A 23,694-nucleotide genomic window follows, 5' to 3' on the forward strand; every position below is an offset into this window, starting at 1 on the left:
GATTCCATGTTTCAACCTATATTTTGTTGTATCTCTTTTGGCTGATGCATCATGCATGCATGCATGCATAGTTTGAAGTGTGGGGCGAAGCTCCAATAATGTAAAAATACCAAGTGTTTACTCTAACACACTCCCGTGCTTTGTTCGATAAAAGGTGAACAAAATTTGATTCGATTCGAAAAAAATAGATTTTTTCGACTCTACGTTGAAAACCGATAATGTAAAGGCTCATCATCTTCTACCCCATAATGTTTTCTGGTATATAATATGTCCAACTACAAGGTCACCAATGAACCACGATGTAGTCACTGAAAAAGTAGTGCAGTTTGTGGTTTAAGTGGAAGGTTCTTGTCATTTCAAACTTAAAGCAAAGATCTTCCATATCTGGTGTAGGGAGAGAATATCTGATGCAAAGGCGCAACTAAAGTGGAAATTTAGGATGAAATTAAACTTTTGTCACCTTCAATTTAGTACTTAAATTATCAGTTTTAGTGTAAATTGGTACCTAAACTTTTAATTTTTTAAAATCGTAAATAAATTTTAGTTTTTGTATCGTTTTAGTATCCTTTCAAAATTTAACGTTAGGTTTTGAAAAAAAAATGAAGTTTAGGTACTAAAACGGATCAAAACTGATAGTTTATGTACTAAACGCGTCAAGTTTTTAATGGAGGTACTGAAATGAAACGAAAACTAAACGTTAGACATGATTTTGAAAGAAAAAAAAGTTTAGGTACTAAAACGTGTCAAAACTGATAGTTTAGATACTAAATACGTAGTTCATCCTTAATTTTAAAATTAGATAAATTCTTATCTTATTTTTAATTGAAATAATTCTTAAATCCTTATAATTTTGTAATTTGTCTAATGAGATAAAATTTGTCATTTTAAAATTAACAACTAGAATCTGATCCCACTTTTCTACTCTTGTGGCCCTTGAACTTTCATCATGATTCCTTTTAATTGTCATCAATATTTATATATAAATGTGTTAGAGTTTGTAACATAAATTATAAGAGTCGTGTCTCATAAAATCTTAAGATTTATAGAATAATTTTTTAAATTATACTTAAATTCATAATGTTCCAAAATTTATATGGTGAGTAATTACTGGACAGACGGATATGAAATAAACGGATGCGAGGTGGTAGATGAGGGGTGGGTATGATCTCAAACCCATCACCTACCCACTACTCGCAACGGCTATGATCTTTACATTCATACCAGCTCACTACCCACGAAATTTATATCCATCACCGTCTCAATTAGAACGGATTCAATACGAAATCCATGAAATTATTCTCATCTACTATCCTACGAGACGGTTTAAGGTATTACAAAGTTTAAAATTTATTCGAAATTCTTATAACTAACGAACAACCTCATAAAAAACGAGAGTACAGTTCTTTTTTTTCTCTCCTTTTTTTATTTTGATTAAACGACGTTACATTTCATATTTTCCAAATGAACTTGCTTTCCCCCCCAAGGGTGAGAACATGAAGACCAAAAACAGTGAATATCATCGTGTTCTAGATAGGGATGGCAACTCAACTCGAATCCGACGGGTTCCGACTCGATCGGGTCAGATTTTTTTTAAAAAATTTCGGGTTCGGGTCGGGTTTAGGGTAAAAAAAATCCGACCCGACCCGACCCGAAAAATATATATAATTTTATCTTATATATTTAGGGATAATTACAATAATATCCCTCCATATATAATTTTTTTAATTAAGTCACTGTTTTCATTGAATTAATTTTTTTTTTTATTTCGGGTCGGGTCGGGTCGGGTCGGGTTTCTAAGTCATATATTCGGGTCGGGTCAGGTCGGGTGAAACATTAATTTTGTCGGGTCGGGTCAGGTCACGGGTGGAGAACCCTTTCTTCTCGGGTCGGGTCGGGTGGCCCAAAAACCCGACCTGACCCGACCCATTGCCATCCCTAGTTCCAGCTAAAGCCTAGCAATTGCTTTGTCCACTGCCACAGCCGCACGTGTGTGTAAAGTCACTGTGACAATGGAAATACACACGCATATATATATATATATATATATATATATAGGTCATGATCTGTTTCTACTATATAAAACTAATAAGTTTTACACAAATTTATAACCGCTAGATTCAAATAAATAAATGACTTTGATTTAAGTATAATTTATAACTCATAAATAAATACATTTTAACTCACAGTGAAATATTATCTCTTTTTATTTCAATCTCAAACCTTAAACCTTAAAATTTAAACCTTAAACTCAACTCATATATTTTAAACCCCAAATTCAAAACCTTAAACCCATATCATAAACCCTAAAATCTAACCCTAAAAAATATTATTTTATTTTGATCACCTTCTCATTTTCACTGTTAATTTTAGTTTTTAATTTTTTTCATCCAATAATTTTAAAAAGGCGTAAAACTAAGTGAATCCTTACCATATATATATATATATATATATATATTGTAATTGGCTTCGAATTTGAACCCACGAGGGTGAGACTCCATTGGTTTGGCTTTATAGGTTACCATTGTCGAGACATTCTTTTAAAATCTAAGGGTGCCGATTAAAAAAATCAGGATTTTGTAAAAATGTTTGCCCCAAATAATTCGGGACTCGAGTTTAAAATAATAATAAAATTGGTTTGTGGAGTCGCCGTTAATATTTGATTAGGGTGTTACTGGGCACTCAAAAAATATTTGTCGTTTTAATAAAAAATATTAATTTTAATTGAAACAACAATTTCACGGTTTGTGTTACAAAAAATTTAAGTTCGAGAGTCGGTTACACGTGGGGAAGGATTAGCACCCCACAACGTTCTAAATCGGTACCTAATTAATTAATTAGTTGTCTTTGCAATAAAACTTACAAATTTGAATTTAATTTAAGTTGAAATCCCTTTAAATAACCCTTTGAATTTTATGACGAAAAACTGTAATATTTAATTATTTCATATCGAGAAGAAAAGACATCTCATACCTTAAAACAATCAGTTCTTACTCCAATCGAAATGAATAAATATTACTATTTCATTCTAAAGTTCATTATTAATTCGAATGCACGAATGATGATAAAAATAAAGATTAAATACATATTATCAATTCTTTAAGAAAGAATAAGGATGTTCGATTATTTAAAGACGTCGATATCAGACCTTTTATAAGTTCTAACGATCATTTCTCGATAAATTTAAATAGATGAATATTTCTTTTTCTCTCGTTCCCAAATTTTACGCTAAGTCAGTTTTTAAGGTTTCACTTAATAAGATACACTTTCATTTTAAAATTATCGAAAGTGATTTTCTTATACGTTAAGACAATCACTTCACAATGACCTTAAAATGAAATGATATTACTCTTAATCCAATTATTTGGCCGAATGAAGTTATGCATATGAAGGTATCATACATTTTACATGCAAGAATGATGTCATGTGACCAACATGTATTAACACATATGGAAAAAAATAGCTACCACATAGAATAAGATATTTAAATACATTTAATAAAATAATATAAGCTTATACACACGTTATAAGATACGATATATGCACGATTCATATTTACAAAATAACATAAATAAACTATATGAAGTATATACATGTATTAGAAAGTGAAAACATAAATATAAAACTATGCATGCCACATACCTACATATAATACAATAAAATATATAATACATAACCATATATAACATCATGTAAATAATGTACCATTAAAATACAATATTACATGGGTATACCTATATGTGGTATAATATTTACGTACGTGTAATATAATTTATAAATATTATGAATATAAGGTAGCATGCATATACCTAATTGAAAAACATTGACCAAATAAAGACAATATACCTAAAGGCTAAATACACCAAGTTTAGTATTAAACCAAGGACAAGAATGAATGAAATTATACTGAACATATTTAAATCTAGAAACAAAACAAACGTGAACAACACTGCAATATCGGAGTAAATCGAACAAGAAATAAATAAGGAAGTTAAAGTATGAAAATTTTCAAATTACAAGGTCAAATCACAAACGAGCAAACACATTTAAGGACGAAAATTAAATGATTACGACATTCATGGCTCAAATTAATAAAGATAAAACTAAAATAGGGACCAATATGAGAGTATTTAGAATTACATGCTGAAAATTACAATAAGTAAAAGGCCAACAAGTCAAGGTGACTAAAATACAACACACAAAAAAGAAAAAGGAAAAATCAGAAACTAAAAAACTTCGAACAAGGACTAAATCTAAGAAAACTAAAGTAATAGGGGTTAAACACATAAATAATCCATAACAATTAAAGCAGTGACTAAAATGAAACACGCGTAAAATTTAAAGGCCAGATTAAAAGAAAACAAACTTTCAAATAGTGAATGAAACACAAAGCTTACAAAAGTAGAGGTCATTTTTACGTGATTAGCCCATGCGCGAATTCAGAAAATCCTAGCCCTCAAAACTACGTCGTTTTAGATAAACTATATAATCCCCTTTTAAACATTTCTTCCTCATTTTTCTCATTTTTTTCTCTCTCTCTCCCTATTCTTTATTCTCTTAGCAAAATCTGACGAGGGCTCTCACCGACTACCGTGACGGCCATTTTCGGCCACTGTGGGTCGTTGTCTTCCGATGAATTTTTGAGCCCTGATTACACTGATGGCTTCGTCTCGAGGCCTTGAGCACGAATATGGGCTCAATTTTCCCAAAAAACATCCCTAGCTCCGCAAATATGTCGAAAATCGGTTGACTTTCAATCTATCTAATCTCCTTATCCGACCGTCGGATCGCCTTGACTTCGGAGTATGTTACTCCCTTCTCTCATGCGCTCCTCCTCACCATCCCGATCCTTGATCGGACGCTCCGAACACCAGCGGAGAACTTCAACCAAAGGTAAGCACCCTTTCCATTCTTTTTTTCTTTTTCGATCTTTTTTCCTTCTGATTGTTTCTCTCGAATCCTCCTCAGATTTTTTTTTCGGTTTCTCCTTCTAAAAAACCTCCTCTCTTTTCTTATTTTCCTCTATTTTTTCCAAACCCGGTTTCAATTTTTTTTTCCGATCTCCTTATTTTTTTTTATTGTTTTGTAATTGAATGACCCTTATTCTTCCTCCGGATCTTACTTATATCTCTACCTTTTTGCTTGTTTGTTGAGATTTGATGAAGATATCTCTTAGGGAAATGATTTCCTTGTACCCACAGTAAACATTCCCGATTTTTCAGGATTTTTTGAATTTTTAATGGGCTTGGTTGGATCTTGAACTGATTTGCTTATATGTTTTGTATGAGATGATGATGTCGGCTGTCAGATTACGGGATTGGGTGACCGAAATAGTTGCAGTGGCACGAGTCTTCTCTTATTGGCGGCGGCGACAACGAGTGGTTGCTAGGGTTAGGCTAGGATTTCAAAAACCCTAAAGCATCTTAGGCCCAATGTTAACTTGTAAGGTCTGTAATAAAAAAATAAAAAAATAAAATAGCTAAATAATAATAATAAAAAAAAATGGTTTCGATCCGGATAAAACGGACGTCTACAACCATATTTCCACCTATGTGAAATTTGTGCACAGCAAAAGGAAGAATGCATATGCCACTAGGAAGAAGAAGAAAAAGAGAAGAAATTATTGTGATAAGATTTGACATCTTTTGGGAAGGGGCTGCCCTATTTTTCACTACATTTATGTCTACATAGAGAACCTGTTTTTGAAACAGTGTTTCTTTGTTTTTTGTTTTTGATTTTGTTTCTTCGGTGAGACATGTCACTTTCCTTTGTCATCCATTTTCAACATGAATAAGTTCATATCGAGAACAAATAATACTACTAATGTGTCTTTATTTGGTAAGAAGGGAGAGAAATTTGAAGAAATATGAAAAAAGGGTTTCAAGGAAAATAATTCAAACCCTTGGTAAGATATTATATTTTTAAATCAGTTTGAATTATCGGAGTTAGGGGTGAGCGTTCGATCGAGTCGAATTAAAAAATTTCAAGTTATTCGAATTGAGGAGTTCTATTTTACAACTCAAAGTTGACTTTAAATTTTAAATATTTCAAATAATTAGATTTTATAAAAATATATATTTGAAAACTACTTGCTTGAAGGTTTTTAAAATATACTTTTATCAATAATAAATTTTAAATAATAATTAATAAAAGTTTTAAAAAATTGACAAAAAAAAATCAATACTAGACATATTTTATGAGACAGAAAGAGTACTAAATTATAATTATGATATCTATTATGAACGCGATTATGGATATTATAGATGTTACGTGCTGTATAATTGTTATATATTCTCCTTGGGTCATACTAGGCTACACCTTCGCCGCTACTTCTTTGGACTTCCACATTTTCTCGAGTTCCTTGAATCCTCCAAAATTTCATGTTTTTCTTCGGTTATAACCCTTGATATAATTATTGATAGATCCACGTGATTTACTGACAGTCGAGTCTATTCATCCTGTCAACCTACAAGTAGTGATTATGAACTTGGTTTAACATCGACACTACAAGCCATTATAATCTTCAACCAAGACCAAAAAGATGTCTTCTTCTTCTCAAATACTTTTTAGTACACTTCAAATATAATTTAATCAAACGACATGAATCGTTTATAACCCCATCGCCTTCTATCGAATATCAATTGCAAACTTAATAATTATAACTCACGTCCAAATAAAAAAGAATAAATCGCTTATAACCATCACAAATAAAATGATTCCATCAACAATAATAAGCAATGTATCGAGTTCGAGTCCTTGTGCATGTAGAAAATTTCCGTTGGGAGATTCACTCACCAAAATTAGGTTTATGACGCGGATCGGTCTAGATTGATCAGAATGAAACTTTAAAATCGTAAGGACAACAAAAAAAAATTATCGTGGACATGTTTTATAAAAGAGAAAATCGCCTCAGTGACCAAAAAAAAGTTATAATATACGATTTTAACCAACTTTTTTTGGATTTGCGAAAATGACCAACAAAATCGCAACGCGAAATAAAAATCGCAACGCGATTTAGAAAATCGCAACGTTGAAAAGAAAATCGCAACGGTCAAAAGAAAATCGCAACGCGATATTCCAAGAATCGCAATGCGATTAAGAGAATCGCAACGCGATCTTCCAAGAATCGCAACGCGATTAAGAAAATCGCAACGCGATTCCAAGAATCGCAACGCGATTCAGAAAATCGCAACGCGATTAAGAAAATCGCAACGCGATTAAGAAAATCGCAACGCGATTCCAAGAATCGCAACGCGATTCAGAAAATCGCAACGCGATTAAGAAAATCGCAACGCGATTCCAAGAATCGCAACGCGATTAAGAAAATCGCAACGCGATTCCAAGAATCGCAACGCGATTCCAAGAATCGCAACGCGATTAAGAAAATCGCAACGCGATTCCAAGAATCGCAACGCGATTCCAAGAATCGCAACGCGATTAAGAAAATCGCAATGCGATTAAGAAAATGAGTAAATTCTTTCAAAAGCTATTGTATTTGTTTCTTTCTTAAGAATTTTCTCTAAAAAGATAGTATCCGCACGTATTACCACGACCACGACCACGACCACGACCACGACCACGACCACGACCACGACCACGACCCGAGACGAGACGAGACGGCGGCGGCGGCGCGCGAGAGTCCCCCTTGTTCTCTTTCACTCAACAAGGAAATGGGAAATCCAAGCCTTAAATACACTTCCCAATAGTGTTTCCAATACTATGTGGGATTGAGCATTACTCAACACTTCAAAGAAAATATAGCAATTTTTGTAGTATTTTCCCGCTTAATCCATATCTAAAAATATTAAAACATTTTATCAAGAGAATTAAAAGAGTTGTAGATATCTACATTTCAATTCAAACTTATACATATAGTTTTAATATGATAAAATGTTTTAATATTTTTAAATATGGATTAAGCGGGAAACATGCTACAAAAATTGCTATATTTTCTTTGAAGTGTTGAGTAATGCTCAATCCCACATAGTATTGGAAACACTATTGGGAAGAGTATTTAAGGCTTGGATTTCCCATTTCCTTGTTGAGTGAAAGAGAACAAGGGGGACTCTCGCGCGCCGCCGCCGCCGTCTCGTCTCGTCTCGGGTCGTGGTCGTGGTCGTGGTCGTGGTCGTGGTCGTGGTAATACGTGTCTTCGACACGTCCGCGCGGATACTATCTTTTTAGAGAAAATTCTTAAGAAAGAAACAAATACAATAGCTTTTGAAAGAATTTACTCATTTTCTTAATCGCGTTGCGATTTTCTGAATCGCGTTGCGATTCTTGGAATCGCGTTGCGATTTTCTGAATCGCGTTGCGATTCTTGGAAGATCGCGTTGCGATTCTCTTAATCGCATTGCGATTCTTGGAATATCGCGTTGCGATTTTCTTTTGACCGTTGCGATTTTCTTTTCAACGTTGCGATTTTCTAAATCGCGTTGCGATTTTTATTTCGCGTTGCGATTTTGTTGGTCATTTTCGCAAATCCAAAAAAAGTTGGTTAAAATCGTATATTATAACTTTTTTTTGGTCACTGAGGCGATTTTCTCTTTATAAAATCCATTTTCAAATAAAAATAAAAATTCGACCTAATTAATAATGAATAAATAGACTTTGCACAAAAAGAGCTGACAATGTTTATCCTCATGCAAGAGGTTGTGTGTACATTATTTTTCAAAGAAAGAATGGTCCTCGTGTTGTGGAAATTACATCGTTCAAGTCCTTATATTATTTTCCATTAACCTTTGTCTTGCATTGCTATTCTTGTAAATGTGGACAAAACTGGAAAATTAATTTCAACCGACCCCCTGACCCTTTGTCCCTTTTACATTTTCATCCTTTCCACCTATAATATGTGCCGTTAATTGCACTACTATTTTGATTATTAAATATTTTTAATTGAATTTAAATTAAATATTTTTAATGCAAATTATAAATTTCATCGTTTAACTTTTTTTTACTTATGTTTTGATTATTAATATTTTTAAAAATAATTTATTCAATAAACTTTTAATTTACTCTATTATGACGAAAGAGTGACATGACAATCATATATACAAATATAGGTTGATTTTAGTTGACATGACATTCACGTCATTTTTTTCTTTCTTTCTTTCCTTTCGATTTTATCTTCTTCCTTTATTATCTCACGCCGACACTTCAATTATCATTCGCTAATCATTCAAGGTATCATCTCATCGTCTCTTATTAGTCTATCAATTTGGATTTTACGTAAATCGTTTTAAAATTCATGAAATTCAACTCCGAAACTTCAAACTCATGAAATTGTAAAATATTATGATCTATAATAACTATCATCCGAGTAATATGGAATCAACTCGGTTCATCCTTCTCCATCGTTAAGATTTGAAAGAAGATGCTTCAGCATAAAGAAATCAAAGGAAATTTAAAAGTAAGAAATTTTTCATAAAAAATAAAAAATTTTAGGGTCACTTCAAAATTTATAAAATAAAGTTATCCAATCATAAATCCGTTAAGTATTTGATGACAACATGACCAATAAAGAAACAAATTAAAAGATTAATGAGTAAAATATTTTTTTTAAAATTCAATGATCAAAATAAGCATAAGAAGAAAATTAAGTAATAAAATTTTAATTATTCTCAAATATAAATATAAGTTTTTAATTTAAAATATCATTTTTAATTTCATTATATATTTTTAATTGAATTATGATATTTCCTATTCTATCAAAGGTACCACTCTCATTAAATATATTAATTAACGAGCACTAGCTTTTACATAGAAGAAATGTACCTCCCTGAAGAAAGGTACCACAATTGCAGGAATTTAATTTTAGGCAAAGTGTGAAGAGATTAAATTACAAGTTTAGAGTTTTATTAAATTAAAAGATAAATTACGCATTTAGTACTTAAATTATTAATTTTGGTCAGTTTTAGTATCTAACCTTCCAATTTTTTCAGAATTATATCTGAAGTTTAGTTTTTGTTTCATTTTAGAATTCATCGTTAAAAACTATAGTTTTTATTTCATTTTTGTTAAAAAACGAAAATTTAGATACCAAAACAGATCAAAACTGATAATTAATATACTAAATATGAAGTTTATCCTACGTTAAATTATTAAAAAAACATTATACTAGATGTTTTCGTTCTCTCCTCTTCCTTCTTCTTCTTTTTTTTTTACAATTTGTATCAATTTTATTGATCAATCCAACTTTTTTTTTAATTTTATTTAACCGGCTACATCACCAGTTTTGATGATGATTGCTGCTCGCCGATTATATTTTTTCTTTTTTTCTTTTTTAGTTTTTAATAAAAATAGTTATGTGTTTGTAACATGTTCACTACGTTTATGGCACATTTATCTATGCTTTTGTGACACGTTTTTTTCTGTCTTTTGGTAGCTTATGATTTTTTACTATTTTTTCATTCATCTTTTTTCACAGGGTTGGATTTGACATCGCCACGACTGATCAAGATAGAACTTATTAGTTGTCTTGTTTATTTTCCCTGCTTTGGACCCTTGAGTTGATTTGGATACATTTTTTACGCTCGTGGATAGTTTTCTCACGTCGCTTGACTCTGATTTGTGATTTGTTGGTGATATTTCATTAGTTTCATCACCTTTTGTGGTTTATTTATCGATGCATTTAGATTTGTTCGTATCTTTATTTTATTCAAGCATTGATTAGATTTCTTAACATTTTTTTATGATCCTTGTGTGATCTAGACGACTAATTTTTATGTTAATAATTATAGAAAAATATCCTTAATATAATTTAGTTTACGTTTATGATTATGCTCATAAATTTTTATTATAATTTTAAATATTTTATATTTTTATTAAAACTAGCGTATTTTTTTTATAGAAAGAAGAATCCATTATGACATAGTAATCACATATATTAATATAATATCTTTGTTTTCAAGAGGGAAAGATCTACGCCGTCAGCTGGCAAGTGTGTGACAGCGAAGGGTTTCCGTACAGATATCTGACGGCATCTATAGGGCTATGATCCAGCACGAGACAGAAACGACTGAACTGTTATGTTCCAACCAATCAGAATCCGACAGCACATCCTTAAGAAACCACTCTGGTTTTTAATCCTCTTTCTCCTAAAACCACTTCCACTTTCAGGGTTTTGTTTCTTTTCTTTTCTTTCTGATTTGTCTCTTAGTTTTCCGATTCTATATATCTGTGCATGCTTGCAAACAACAACAGGAAGAAAATAGAATCAGTTTCCTTCATCTTCTTCGTTTTCTGGGTTTTTTTTTGTCATGGGGAGGGGTAGGGTTCAGTTGAAGAGGATCGAGAACAAAATCAACAGGCAAGTCACCTTCTCCAAGAGGAGAGCTGGGTTGTTGAAGAAAGCTCATGAGATCTCCATTTTGTGCGATGCCGAGGTCGCTCTGATCGTCTTCTCCCACAAAGGGAAGCTCTTTGAATACTCCAGTGATTCCAGGTAAACTTTGTCACCTGCTGGAAGTTCTTCAGCAGTTTTCCTGAAAAAGTTTTAGCAGGTGAAATTAAGGGGAATATTAATGAGTTTCAGGCGAAAAGGAGACCTTGAAAACGTGAATATAACTATATCAGTAATGGAATTTACAAGCGTTTCGGGGATGTTGAAGTAGCAAAAGAATGGAAACCTTTGGGGTGAGGTAAAAGAAAGTTATTGACCATTGGAAGAAGAAGAAGAAATAATATATTATATATATATATATATGTACCGATGGTCAAATTATAACTTTCTAGATTAGGATAAATATACAAAGCTTCTGTCGTATGCACAGAACTCCATCTTTTGGCATCTGAGAAGTAAAAAATCATGGTGAGAAACATGTTTTTCGTCTAAAGATAGAAACAAGATAGACCATAACAACATGGTTATATGAAAATTCATATACATATATATTTGGCAATTTATTTTCCTTTTTGAAGAAAAGGTTTTCCTTTGTTCTTAAATTAGGGATTTTTGTTAAAAAAGAGAGGGTAGTAGGGTTAGGGCACCAAGAGGGCTTGAAATTCCAATATTCCTTCATGGATAAGTGTTGCTTCATATAACCCTAAAAGAAGTTAATGAATTGGTTTCTAAAATTTATATATTTAAGACTTGAATCACCCTAATATGACATTGAAAGATTCTTCAAATACATGTAAACTTAAGGGAAAAATCTAAATATACACGTGAAAAGGATATGGAAATTTCTTTAAAAAGAAAGAAAGAAAGGATTATTGTGTTTATGCATGCTTTACTTGGGAAAGCAAATCTTGTCCATGTGAGACTGATAGTATATTTTCCTCATCTTCTGCAACAGCATGGAGAAGATCCTTGAACGTTATGAAAGGTATTCGTATGCAGAGAGACAGCTTGTTGCATCTGAGTCTGACTCTCAGGTACAAAATACGTCTTTTCACGCCGTTGATGTTTCGCCAGTTTTCCATGATGAGTACCATCTTAATCTATATTGTATTAGTGTTTGCAAATGGCATTTTGACAGCAAAAAAAGGGTCTGATTTGAAGTTTACGTTTTTTTCTCTCTAGATTTTTAATGGTTACAGCTGTCGTTTCATTACAGAATCTTAGTTTTTGCCTTTAGGTACAATAATTTTGGACTGAAAAAAATTGTGTTGGAATTTGAAACCTGTTTGTGACAGGGCAACTGGTCCATGGATTACAATAGGCTTAAGGCTAAGGTTGAGCTCTTGCAGAGAAATCACAGGTACTAACTAGCATAAGTTCATGTGCTCATTTCTGAATGTGTCAAGCATCATTAGTTCATGCGATCATATCCCGAATATGTGTCGAATACGAATATTAAAAATCGAAACTTTCGAATCTTACATAGGGCTTTATTTGTTCTCCAGGCATTACATGGGAGAAGAATTGGACTTACTGAGTCTCAAGGAGCTGCAGAATTTGGAGCAGCAGCTTGATACTGCTCTTAAGCTTATTCGTTCGAAAAAAGCATGCTTTTTCCTCCGTTATAGTCTTTACCATTAGAACATGTTTTCTTGTTGTTTTAGTGATGAATTTTGTGGCCTTTCTGTTTTTCTGCAGAACCAGCTCATGTATGAGTCAATCTCTGACCTTCAGAGAAAGGTAAGGACATTATCACACTAACACATAGAACATATATGGTGCATTATATGAACTCGAATCTTATATATCTTACTGGTGTAAGAATTCTAGTGGTAACAAGTAATAGAGAACGAAGCTAATCGATTTCGGTTTTTGTAATGTCATCTCTATTTGTGGTGCCTATATGACAGGAGAAGGCAATACAGGAGCAAAACACCATGCTAGCAAAGCAGGTGACTAGCAAAACACCATATGGTTTTAGTCGTTGAATCAATTGTAAGAGTTTCGATGTACGAAATGTAAATACGAGGTTTAAATCTTGACGTTTGTGATCTCCTTTGTATGTGTAGATTAAGGAGAGGGAGAAGACAGTCGCGCAGCAGCAGCAACAGTCACAGTGGGGGCAGCAAGACCATGGCCTCAACTCATCATCCTTTCTGCTGCCACAGCCTCCGCCCTGCCTAAATGTCGGGTAAAACCTAAAACGTAGTCCAAAGAAGGCAATCCGAAACATTTTCGTGTCTATAATGAAAGATTTGATTGACGCAGCGGCGCATACCAGGAAGAAGCAACAGAAATGAGGAGGAATGAACTTGATCTTACTGTGGAACCTATTTATTCATGCCATCTGGGATGCTTTGCTGCTTGAAAATCGATACGGTTTCATCAATGCTTTCGGTTTATGTTAAGATGAACATAGATCCATGCAAAGCATGAGAAAGAAGACTCATGCCTTCTATGTCTGCATTAACTTAACATACATGTCTATCTATATATCTACGTGGACGATACGTGTATATCTGGATTTTGTATTTCTCTCGTTAGTAATTATCAGTAGCTGCTTATCACAAGGCAATTTGCATCAGGAAAAAAGATACATTGTTTAATGCCATTGTATGAATGGAAATGTACTAACCTGTAATACATGCTTATCAAAAACTCATTCAAATGTGCCCTTAAAACTAATTAAAAAAAAATCATGTTAATCTTCGGTGTGTGCGTGTCTCCGGTCATCTGATTTCAAGCTGCTTCATCAAACATCATCTTCTGCAGATTCAATCAATAATCAGTCATATGTTGTAGGAAAATGTCGAATGAATCAAACTAAGCATGCTACACAAAGTATGACACTATAATTGTTCATCTATATGGTATGAAGAGCTAACAGTTCTGGTTCAGTGTTCGATTCTCGACATTCGAAGAATAACATGTTGGGTAATGGTTGATAGAACTTAAAACAGATGTTAAATATTAAGGATTATGGAACAATTGCAGAAGCTTGTAAGAAACACATTACCTTTCCACAAATTGGACAGTTTTCTGACCTCTCCATCCACTCGTATATGCAACCGAGGTGGTAGCTGTGGGAACATTGAAGAACTATTTGTGGATTTTCAGGTTCGTACTCTGCGACGATAAATCGATAGGCGAAATCAGTTGAATTAAGACAATGTACATCTAAAATAAACTGATTAAGGAATCAACAATCCAAAAGGTGATTTACCTTCAAGACATGTGGGACAGACATCCTCATCCTCTGATGATCCATAGGCACAAGCAACTTCAGCTTCAGGTTTCTCGTTCGAGAATTCCGATAGGCACTCTACCACCGATCTTCCTTTGCATCGAAGTCCACTTGACTCGTCTCCGTTACTATCATTCTCCCGTGTTTTAATCGGTCGATGATCCTTGTCGGTATCTTCATTGAAACGCAAGACACTTGGAGCCAATGTGACAATATCGCCGGACTGTATATCATTGGATGCAGCATTGAGGGCTGAGGCTTGAGAATTCGAAGCCGGGGCATCAGATTGCATATCGCTGATTACTCCGGTGAACTGCATAACGACGAGTACATAGAATCAAAAATCACCTCAAAATTGCTGGTTTGTTCATGTCCGAAACTAACAACAAAATCTCTGTCTCAAACCTAGCTTAAAGAGACACGATAATTCGACATGATACCTTGTCCCATAGGGCATGGATGGAGTTGTGGGTATGATAAAGGGGACCGTCTTCTTCATGTTCGCTGGTGTGGAAAGTAGAACAACAAGCTCCCATGATTCAGGCCTGAAATCATAACAAGACATGAAACAAAACCCAAGTCGATCATCTTCATTAATAAACGAAAAATCGAAGGAAACTTAACTGCAAAAACATAGAAAAATCATTACCTTGACGACTGGGAATTGCTGATGTTTTAAAAGCGGAGAGCTTGATAAGAACCCAAGGATTTAGTTCACTCAAATTCAAAGAACAAACAAAGATTGAATTTAATGATAGGATTTGATGGAATATAAATATATTGTAAAGTTGAGAGATTTTCGGTTTGAAATCTATACCTAGAAATAAACTGCGTAGGACTCTAATTCCGATTTCGTGCCGCCCACGAAGCTTCTTTATATGCATAAAAGAAACTAAATTGGAAACCCCTTTATGTATATTTTAAAAATTAATTATACAGAAAATAATATTATTAGTAATTTTTATAAGGCAAGGTCTCTGTATTCTTAAGAAGAAAAAGTTAACGCAGTATTCGTATTATTTTTAATATAATCATTTGATTAACGTTTTTCGTCGTTTGATCGTTATGATATTGATGTGACAGTTAATCTGTCAGGTTAGGGTTACCAATTTAGTTCATTTATCATGTTATTAGTCATGTTTTCAACCATCATAGACTGTCATATCAATATCATGGACCGTCACGTTGACACCGTAAATTGTCACGTCAATATTGTAATGGGCAACGGCGAAAAACGTTAGTCAAAGGATACATTAGACTTAATTTTCTGAGTAGGAGGGCACGTGAGAGAGAAAATAATATAATGTACACATTGGTTTTTTCTAAAGTACAAGAACATCTTATACCTTTTTTACCTTTTTATAAAGATTTGATTAGAGATGGTAACGAATTGAGTTGGGTCGGATTCTTTATCAATTCGATCAACTTGAAAAATATATACACTTAACATGTACTCGATCTGATTCAAAAAGTATATACTCTCCATCTGACCTGATCCTATCCGAAGAGCATATTTCTTCCGCCAGAAACTAATCCAACCCGAAATTCTACTTTCTCAAATGCCACAACAAATGCCAATGGAATCCGATATTTACTCTGTCGACGTCGAAGTCTCCGTCTCCACCGAAAATTCTTGAGCTTTGAAAATGCAGTTGCTAAATGATTTCCTTAAAATTTCAAGTCCTAGAAGACAGTATGAGAGTATAAACAAATCCTTGACAACGTTGCCAAAGGTAGCTCTTATATCGAACCTATGTACGACACTTTCTTCTGTCCATTAACTAAGCAGATTATGGATGATGCAGTTACCATTGAGAGTGGAGTGACCTACGAGCGGAATGCGATATCGGAGTGGTTTGAAACTTTCAGTCATCTAGAGGATATAACATGTCCAACCACAGGGATGAAGCTCACAAGCAGGGTTTTAAGCACCAATGTTGCTTTAAAGACCACGATAGAGCAATGGAAGGATCGGAACGACGTTGCGAGGATCAAGGTTGCTCGCGCAGCATTATCTTTGGCTAGTTCGGATAGTATGATACTAGAGGCAATACGGGACCTGCAACATATATGCAAAAGGAAACAGTACAGTAAGGTGCAAGTACTTAGTGCTGGAATACTGCCATTGCTTAATAAGTTACTTGGATACAAAGATAGAGATGTCAGATGTGAAGCTCTGGACCTATTACGACAATTGGCCGAGGACGATGACAAAGGAAAGGTTTTCTTTCTTACGAACACGAAAAGAACATAAAGCGGGAGAAATTTTACTATGGCTTAACTACTGCAACATTTTCTTGATGTTTTGTTCAGGAAATGATCGCTGATACAATGGATATGTCAACACTAGTTGAGTTGTTATCAAGTAGCCACCAGCCAGTTCTTTATGCATTATTGCTCTTCTTACTTGAGCTTTCAAGATGTTGAGCTTTAACCGAAAATATCGGGTCGGCAACCGGAGCGATTTTGATTATGATCAGAATCAAGTACAACCACTAGGTTGATTCCTTTGCTTCCCAAACAGCAGATGAAATTTTAAAGAATCTGGAGCGAGTTCGAGATAACATAAAGCCGTAAGTGGATGGCCGAGTACGGTTTCTATGAACCTCTTCTGAATCATCTAACAGAAGGTAATCTAACTTCATGATTGACATTCTTCCAAATGATGAATTTAAGAGAAATACGCTGATATGTGTAAATATGCAGGTTCCAAGGAGGTGAAGATGGAAATGGCAAGCTACTTAGTGGAAGTCATTCTTGGTAATGACAGCAAAACCTATGTGGCTGAGAGGACTGCTCCTTAAAACGGTGCAAAGTGGAAACTCCATTGTCAGAGAAGCTGCATTCAAAGCTTTGGCACAAATTTCGTCTCACCATTTGAATGGAACGATACTTGTCGTAGCCGGTATCGTCCAGATTATGGTTGAAGAGATGTTCACTCGTAGGATATACGATGATGGATGAACCCATGAACTCAAAGAAAGAAGCTGCAGCTATACTTGCTAACATTCTGGAGTCGGGGTCGAGCATGACAGCATCCAAGTAAATCCCCAAGGACACAAGATAAGTTCGGATTATGTCATCTATAGCATTATCAGCATGCTTAAGAACTCAAAAGCTCATGAGCTCAACATCAAACTCATCAGAATTCTCTTATCCCTGACAAAGTCATCCAAGTCGATGGCAACGGCTTTCTCGGCTTTGAACGAGCCTGAAGCAAGCTACACCCTCATCGAATTCATCAACTACCCACACGAACAACTCGGGGTTGCAGCAATCAAGCTACTCATTACCCTTTCACCGCACATAGGTAACACACTAGCAGATAGACTCTGCAAAACCAGGGGCTGCCTGAGAGTTTGATCTACAGCCCTGCGGAATCGAACCACATTACCGAGAAGAAGGCAGTTTCAGCAAAATTCGTGGCAAAACTCCCCCAGCAGAATCTAACACTCAACCTTGCTCTTCTGCACAAGAATGTTGTGCCTATAATCCTTCAGAAAATCGATTTAACCCAAAGAAGTGGAATAAGAACTAGCAGGCATGCAACCGTTTACGTAGAGGGCCTAGTTGGGATTCTTGTTAGATTCACAACTACACTATATGAACCACAGATATTGTCTCTGGAAAAAGCTCATAGACTCACATCGGGTTCACCGAACTGCTCACGAGGACATCTAGTGATGAAGTTCAAAGATTATCAGCAATCGGACTGGAGAATCTCTCATTAGAGTCCATAAATCTATCAAAGCTACCGACAATGAAGAAAACCAAGTCTACGAGATTGTTCCACCTTCCGAAACTTCGATCTTCCAGTTCAACAAAAAGGATAGGGATACCATTAATATGTCCAGTTCATAGAGGCGTTTGTTCTTCAGAAACCACATTTTGTTTGATTGATGCAAAGGCCGTCGAAAGGCTGTTGGCATGCCTGGATCATGAGAATGGTGAGGTAGTTGAAGCTTCAATGGGAGCTATATCTACTTTGTTGGACGTGAATGTCGAGGTCGACAAGAGTGTTAGCCTGTTGAATGAATTGAATACCATTCAACATATCTTGAATGCAGTGACAGAGCACAAAGAAGATGGCCTGTGTTAAAAATATTTTTGGATGATTGAGAAATTCCTAGTGAAAGGTGGAAATAAGTCGGCTTCGGACATCATACAGGACAGGTCGCTGCCTGCTTCGTTGGATAGTGCTTTTCACCATGGGAACGGCAGTATGAGGCAGATCGCCGAGAGCATTTTACGACGTTTAAACAGGATGCCGAGCAGCTCAACTAGCTATCATTCCATGTAAAAAAGAAGAAAAATTCACTTGGTCGTGTCAATGAACCTGGGGTGTTAAGAGGAAATTGAGGAACATTATATGGCATTGAAATATAATTAAAAAATATTGCAACTTACATCTCACTGTTGTCTGTAATTTACAGCAAGACACCATCAATTATTACAAGATAAAACATAACTCCTACATCACACACAAAAAAATCATATCATCAATCTATACAAACATTTAACGAAGCAAGATGCACTTGCTTTGATCGAACATGACTGATATTCCCGACTATAAAGCCCGGCCAATAGCATCTTCAGTTATTCAACAAGTACAGGGGAGGAAAATGGCGACATCATATTCAGATTGCATGTCCTTGGCTACCTTCAAGAATGAGATATAAATATGAGCTTGTCCAGAATGGAGCTGTAAACCCTTTAAGATCAAAGTTCTACTTTCGCATGGCCTGATGGTTGAGACCCTGCAAAAGAAATAGATAAATTAAAGCAAGGGTCGAAGAATATTCAACCTATGACACGAGCTTCAAAGTGTGTTAAGTAAAGAGAGCAATATACCATTTACTCCTTGTCCATCGGAAGGAGCACGGGCTCCGTAGTTCATTTGGACGACATTGTGGAGCTCATCCTCCCATGCATTTGATAGCTAGAATCAAAATGTATCGACAAGAAAGTAAATTTATAATCCTCATACATTTATGAAGTTAAGAAGACAACATTCTATGTCATTCGCATAGAACACTAAAGCATATATAAAGGGTGAACTATAAGAAAAATGAAGTAAAACCTGATTAGGTTCCTTGAATCCTCCTGCCATTGGCATGGAGTAGGAACCAAGCGTTCTACGCATAAAATCAGCATTATTCCCCATGACAGGAAGGCCACCCGGAACATGTCCAGGCTGAGACGGATGTAAAGGAGTATAACACGTAGACAAGTCCGGAGAGAACCTCAGAGTTGATGGACCAGCCCGTGACTGATTTATCTGTATTTTAATGGATTAGAAGAGATACATATAGGCATGAGTAATTGCTAAGTCTACACAAATCAGCTTACATCTTTCGCAAGAAGCCCTTCTATATTACAATCAAGCCGTGGGTTCACCGTCGCAAGTTTCATTGATAGAAACTAATAAAAAGAAGAAAGTAGAGTGACACATTAGAGCTCGTGAAAGATAGCATATGGTTATATATATACAGTAATCACAGGTAGCCGTTGAGAATTCGGCTCCAATACCTCAACTTGCCGCTGAAGTGACTGCACATAGTTAATGATTTCATCTAGCATCACTGCCTTGCCTGTGACCTGCAAGAACCGATAAAGCCTAACAAACTGTACTAAACTAGTTGTTTCGACATTGACTTGTATCCGTTAAGCTACACCATCCAAGAAAGCATACCTTACTGCAACCGGGTACAAGGTCCTGCAGAAATTTCATCCTTTCACTGATCTTTTCTCTTCTTACCTGAAGTTATAACCGATTAGCTCCGATTAGATGATCTCAATAATACTAAACTTTAGTAAGTGTTCCAATGTAAACTTTTTACCCTTTCTGCAAGACTGTGGCTGTTTGTTGCCTGGCCTCTTCGAGCTCTGACATGGATGTATTCTTCTTTTGGTGGATCAAAAGCTTGAGACCCTTGTTTTCCCTGTTTTGTTGTAGCCTTATTCATCACTGTAGATTGGTTCTGGTCTCCTTTCTGTTTATTTTCAGCACCATCCTTTGCAGCCTCGACAGGTGATTGGCTTCCCTTAGCTTGATCAGTCTCAACATCCTATCGTAAACTTAACAGTCAAAACTGAGTATAAATGAAAAGCAAATAGTGAATTAGGGAAAGAATCGATCAACATTGTTTTACCTGAATGCACCTTTTTCTTTTCTTAGAACTAACACCTTTAGCTGACGGTTCACAGCCTGTACTATGCAGTGCAGATGGCTCATCTTGACCACCAACACCGTCACTAGACTCGGACTCATTAGACTCATTACCCGAGACACCATTTCCTTGTCTTGTTTCTTCATTAGACCGCAGGAGACTTTCACTTCTCCTTTCATTCTCGAGCGGACTTTCTTGAGTGGTCCTACTTTCAGCTTTCAAACAAGCATCTCCACAAGTTTCAGTGGCAATCAACTTACTTTTCTGAGATTCCACACCAGATACTGATTTCAACCCTCCCATTGCAAAAACATTTTGCGGTCCTTGCATCAGGCCCACACCCTATTATACACAGCCATAGATTCGGGAATACCTAAAGGGTTCACCATATCACTAAAATTCCCCCCATTAAAGCTAGAGAACTTGGCGGCACGCTCAATGAAAGCCAAGTCAGCCGGCAACTGAGATAGGCTCTGAGGTAGAATCCCAGTCACATTCGGTAAAACATACCCCCTTTCAACATTGAACTTGCTGCATTCCATCCCATATCAAATGGTCTACTGATACTACTACTCATAGAGGCTGGACCACCGTTTGTAATTCCCGTCGCATTTGAAGAGCTCGGACCATTTTGTACATTAATATCACAAAACCCCAAGCTTTGTGAATCAGAAGGGTGCTCCCAAAGGTTAGAACAAAACGAATCTACCATCGAAGCCGAACAAGATGAAGAACCGATAACCAAGCGATTATCACTAGGAACTAAACTCATGGGAGTACTTGTGAGATTGCCACCACCAAACTGCCAAGCCGATGACATACCGGATCCCTGGTAGTTCATGCCATTTTCATTTCTCTTTTCTAGCTCGAATTTATCCTTTTCGCCAACATCCATCCCTCTTCGACACGAATCACAGATTTCAGTCAAGGCCTTTATCCACAGTTATGTTTGAACACCTAGGCAATAGTCCAAAGTCAGGCTGATGAGCAGAAACTAAAGCCTCGGAAATTTGACCACTACCTAAAAGTACCCTAATTGCAACCAAGTCTAAGTTCATCAACCAAAGATCAAAGACCAGAAAAGAGACAGGTACAAAGAACAACAACAACAAAAACCACATCACAGGGGCAAATTGTCTATATTTTTTAAATATTTTAGTACACAATAACTTCACCAGCAAGCTTCAAACTAAGTTCACAAGGGGTCAACAAAGCTTAGGATACAAGAAAACCCCACTTCTGAAACTCAATTAGTGAACCCCCCCCCCCCCAAAAAAAAACATAGCTGAAAAAATTGGAAGCACACAAACTTGCACAAATGAAAAGGATTGAACAGAACAGGAAAAGCTGTAAGGAAAATTGGAAGTCCACAAACAAGCAGTCAATTTAATCCAAAAAGAAAAAGAAGAACGGCATTGGTTTCAGCACAATTAATAAAGTTATCCTTCTTATTTAAAACCCTAGTCAGAACGTATCAGAGAAACCCAGGAAAAAGAGAGAGAGAGAGAGAGAGAGATACCCATTTTCAGAGAGTTTTATTACTTTAGAGTGAGAGGAAATCAATGGGGATTTGTCTATTTTGTAGAAGGCAGGGTGAAAGAGGAGAGCAATGGCAAATGTGCTGCATTTATACCCACGCTTGCATCAAAAAGAGAGCTCTTTGATCATTAACCACCGCCACTGCTACTGTTAAAATATTGCAAAACACCCCCTTCTCTTCACTCCTCTCTTCCTTCAAAGCTCAAAAAGATAAAAAACTTTAAATCACTTTGGGTAAAGCTTGTTTCCAGTGTTTTTAATCTGTGTATTTAGGTTATAATTAGACCCATTTGATCTAGCAACTGACACTTCCAACTCCCATTAAATGATATTTTTCCCCTTTCATCTTATTGCATTTGTCCTCTTGATTAAAAAAATGAACCTTGGGAAGAGAGCTTCAAGATCTTTAATGGAGGTTTGTTTGGTCAAGAAGGTAAAATCTAGCTCATTTCATACTGTTACTTATGGCGAACCAGTCAAATTGGAGCTCGATTCGATTCAAAAATTTTAAAATCATGAATTGAAGTTAAAAATAAAAAAAATCTTAAACTTTAAACTTAAACTCAAACTTGAATATTAAATACATAAAAACTTAATATTACATTAAAAAAATTAACTCTTAAATGTCATATTATTAATAATTTATTTTTAAAAAATAAAATCTTAATATATTATATTTTCAAATTTATCACAAGTGTTTTGATTCGAGTTTTAAATAACTTATTTCAGCTTGTTAAGAATTCAAATCGAGCTTAAAATCGAATTAAATTCATTCGAGTCAAATATTTATTAAATTTTAATTAAATCAATCTCGAATAACTAACCATCTATCTCGTTATAAAATTATTTTGTTCTCCCTCTTCTCCTTCTACAGCAGTCACCTGTTTCAGTGACTCTTCACCTAAACAAGGTAGCATTATACATTGTATCAGACATTTTTTAGGACTTTGTACTAAAATATTTATGGACTGTCTATTTATCTCTTTCTGCCATGCCATTATTAGTTGGCCTTGGGACTTTCAAGTCTCAAAGACCTAAGCTTTATAATAATGGAATCTCTCACACACTAAAACATTATCATTTACTTAACCCTAAGCATTATTAAAATGCCCATGTTAGAGGTTAAAATGATTTGTACTGATTGGGTTGGCCTCACTACGTAAATTGGGTCAGTAACAATTGTTTTTTTTACTATTTTATAAAATTAAAAAAAATCAAATTTAGTTAAATAGTTCACTTTTTATTTCATGAATTTCATTAAATCTAGGTTTGATGTTCTGGTATGAATCAATTTACTTTAGTAGTTAAAGAAGTTGTTGTTCTTATACTGTCAAGGGTTCTAGCATCAATGATTGCGGCAAGGTGATTCGTTCATTGTCAAATGATTAAGAGTATTTTAAAAA

At 35.1% G+C, this 23,694-nt stretch overlaps 2 protein-coding genes and 2 pseudogenes across 3 annotated transcripts; 2 read left to right on the forward strand and 2 right to left on the reverse strand.

Moving 5' to 3' along the window:
• The first annotated feature begins 11,132 nt into the window (after positions 1-11,132).
• LOC120197177 (agamous-like MADS-box protein AP1) lies at positions 11,133-13,922 on the forward strand. Of its 2 annotated transcripts, none has more exons than XM_039198778.1 (8): positions 11,133-11,440; positions 12,294-12,372; positions 12,634-12,698; positions 12,844-12,943; positions 13,037-13,078; positions 13,249-13,290; positions 13,408-13,524; positions 13,607-13,922. In XM_039198778.1, exons 1-8 carry the CDS (start codon positions 11,256-11,258, stop codon positions 13,646-13,648), a joined length of 672 nt encoding a protein of 223 aa, XP_039054709.1. In that variant the 5' UTR covers positions 11,133-11,255; the 3' UTR covers positions 13,649-13,922. The 2 variants fall into 2 exon arrangements, with proteins under 2 accessions (XP_039054709.1, XP_039054708.1); XM_039198777.1 differs by having other exon boundaries at positions 11,134-11,440; positions 13,408-13,529.
• Positions 13,923-13,932: 10 nt separating this feature from the next.
• On the reverse strand, positions 13,933-15,118 carry LOC120197145 (E3 ubiquitin-protein ligase At3g02290-like). Its single transcript, XM_039198752.1, has 4 exons — positions 15,023-15,118; positions 14,562-14,895; positions 14,355-14,464; positions 13,933-14,104 (listed from the first exon to the last, which is right to left on the reverse strand). Exons 1-4 carry the CDS (start codon positions 15,116-15,118, stop codon positions 14,078-14,080), a joined length of 567 nt encoding a protein of 188 aa, XP_039054683.1. The 3' UTR covers positions 13,933-14,077.
• A 636-nt stretch (positions 15,119-15,754) lies between these two features.
• LOC120197146 lies at positions 15,755-18,882 on the forward strand (annotated as a pseudogene).
• A 125-nt stretch (positions 18,883-19,007) lies between these two features.
• LOC120197176 lies at positions 19,008-21,712 on the reverse strand (annotated as a pseudogene).
• Positions 21,713-23,694: the final 1,982 nt, after the last annotated feature.

This window comes from Hibiscus syriacus, unplaced genomic scaffold (genome assembly GCF_006381635.1).
Source record: "Hibiscus syriacus cultivar Baekdansim isolate YM2019G1 unplaced genomic scaffold, ASM638163v2 tig00117047_pilon, whole genome shotgun sequence".
NCBI lineage: Eukaryota > Viridiplantae > Streptophyta > Magnoliopsida > Malvales > Malvaceae > Hibiscus > Hibiscus syriacus.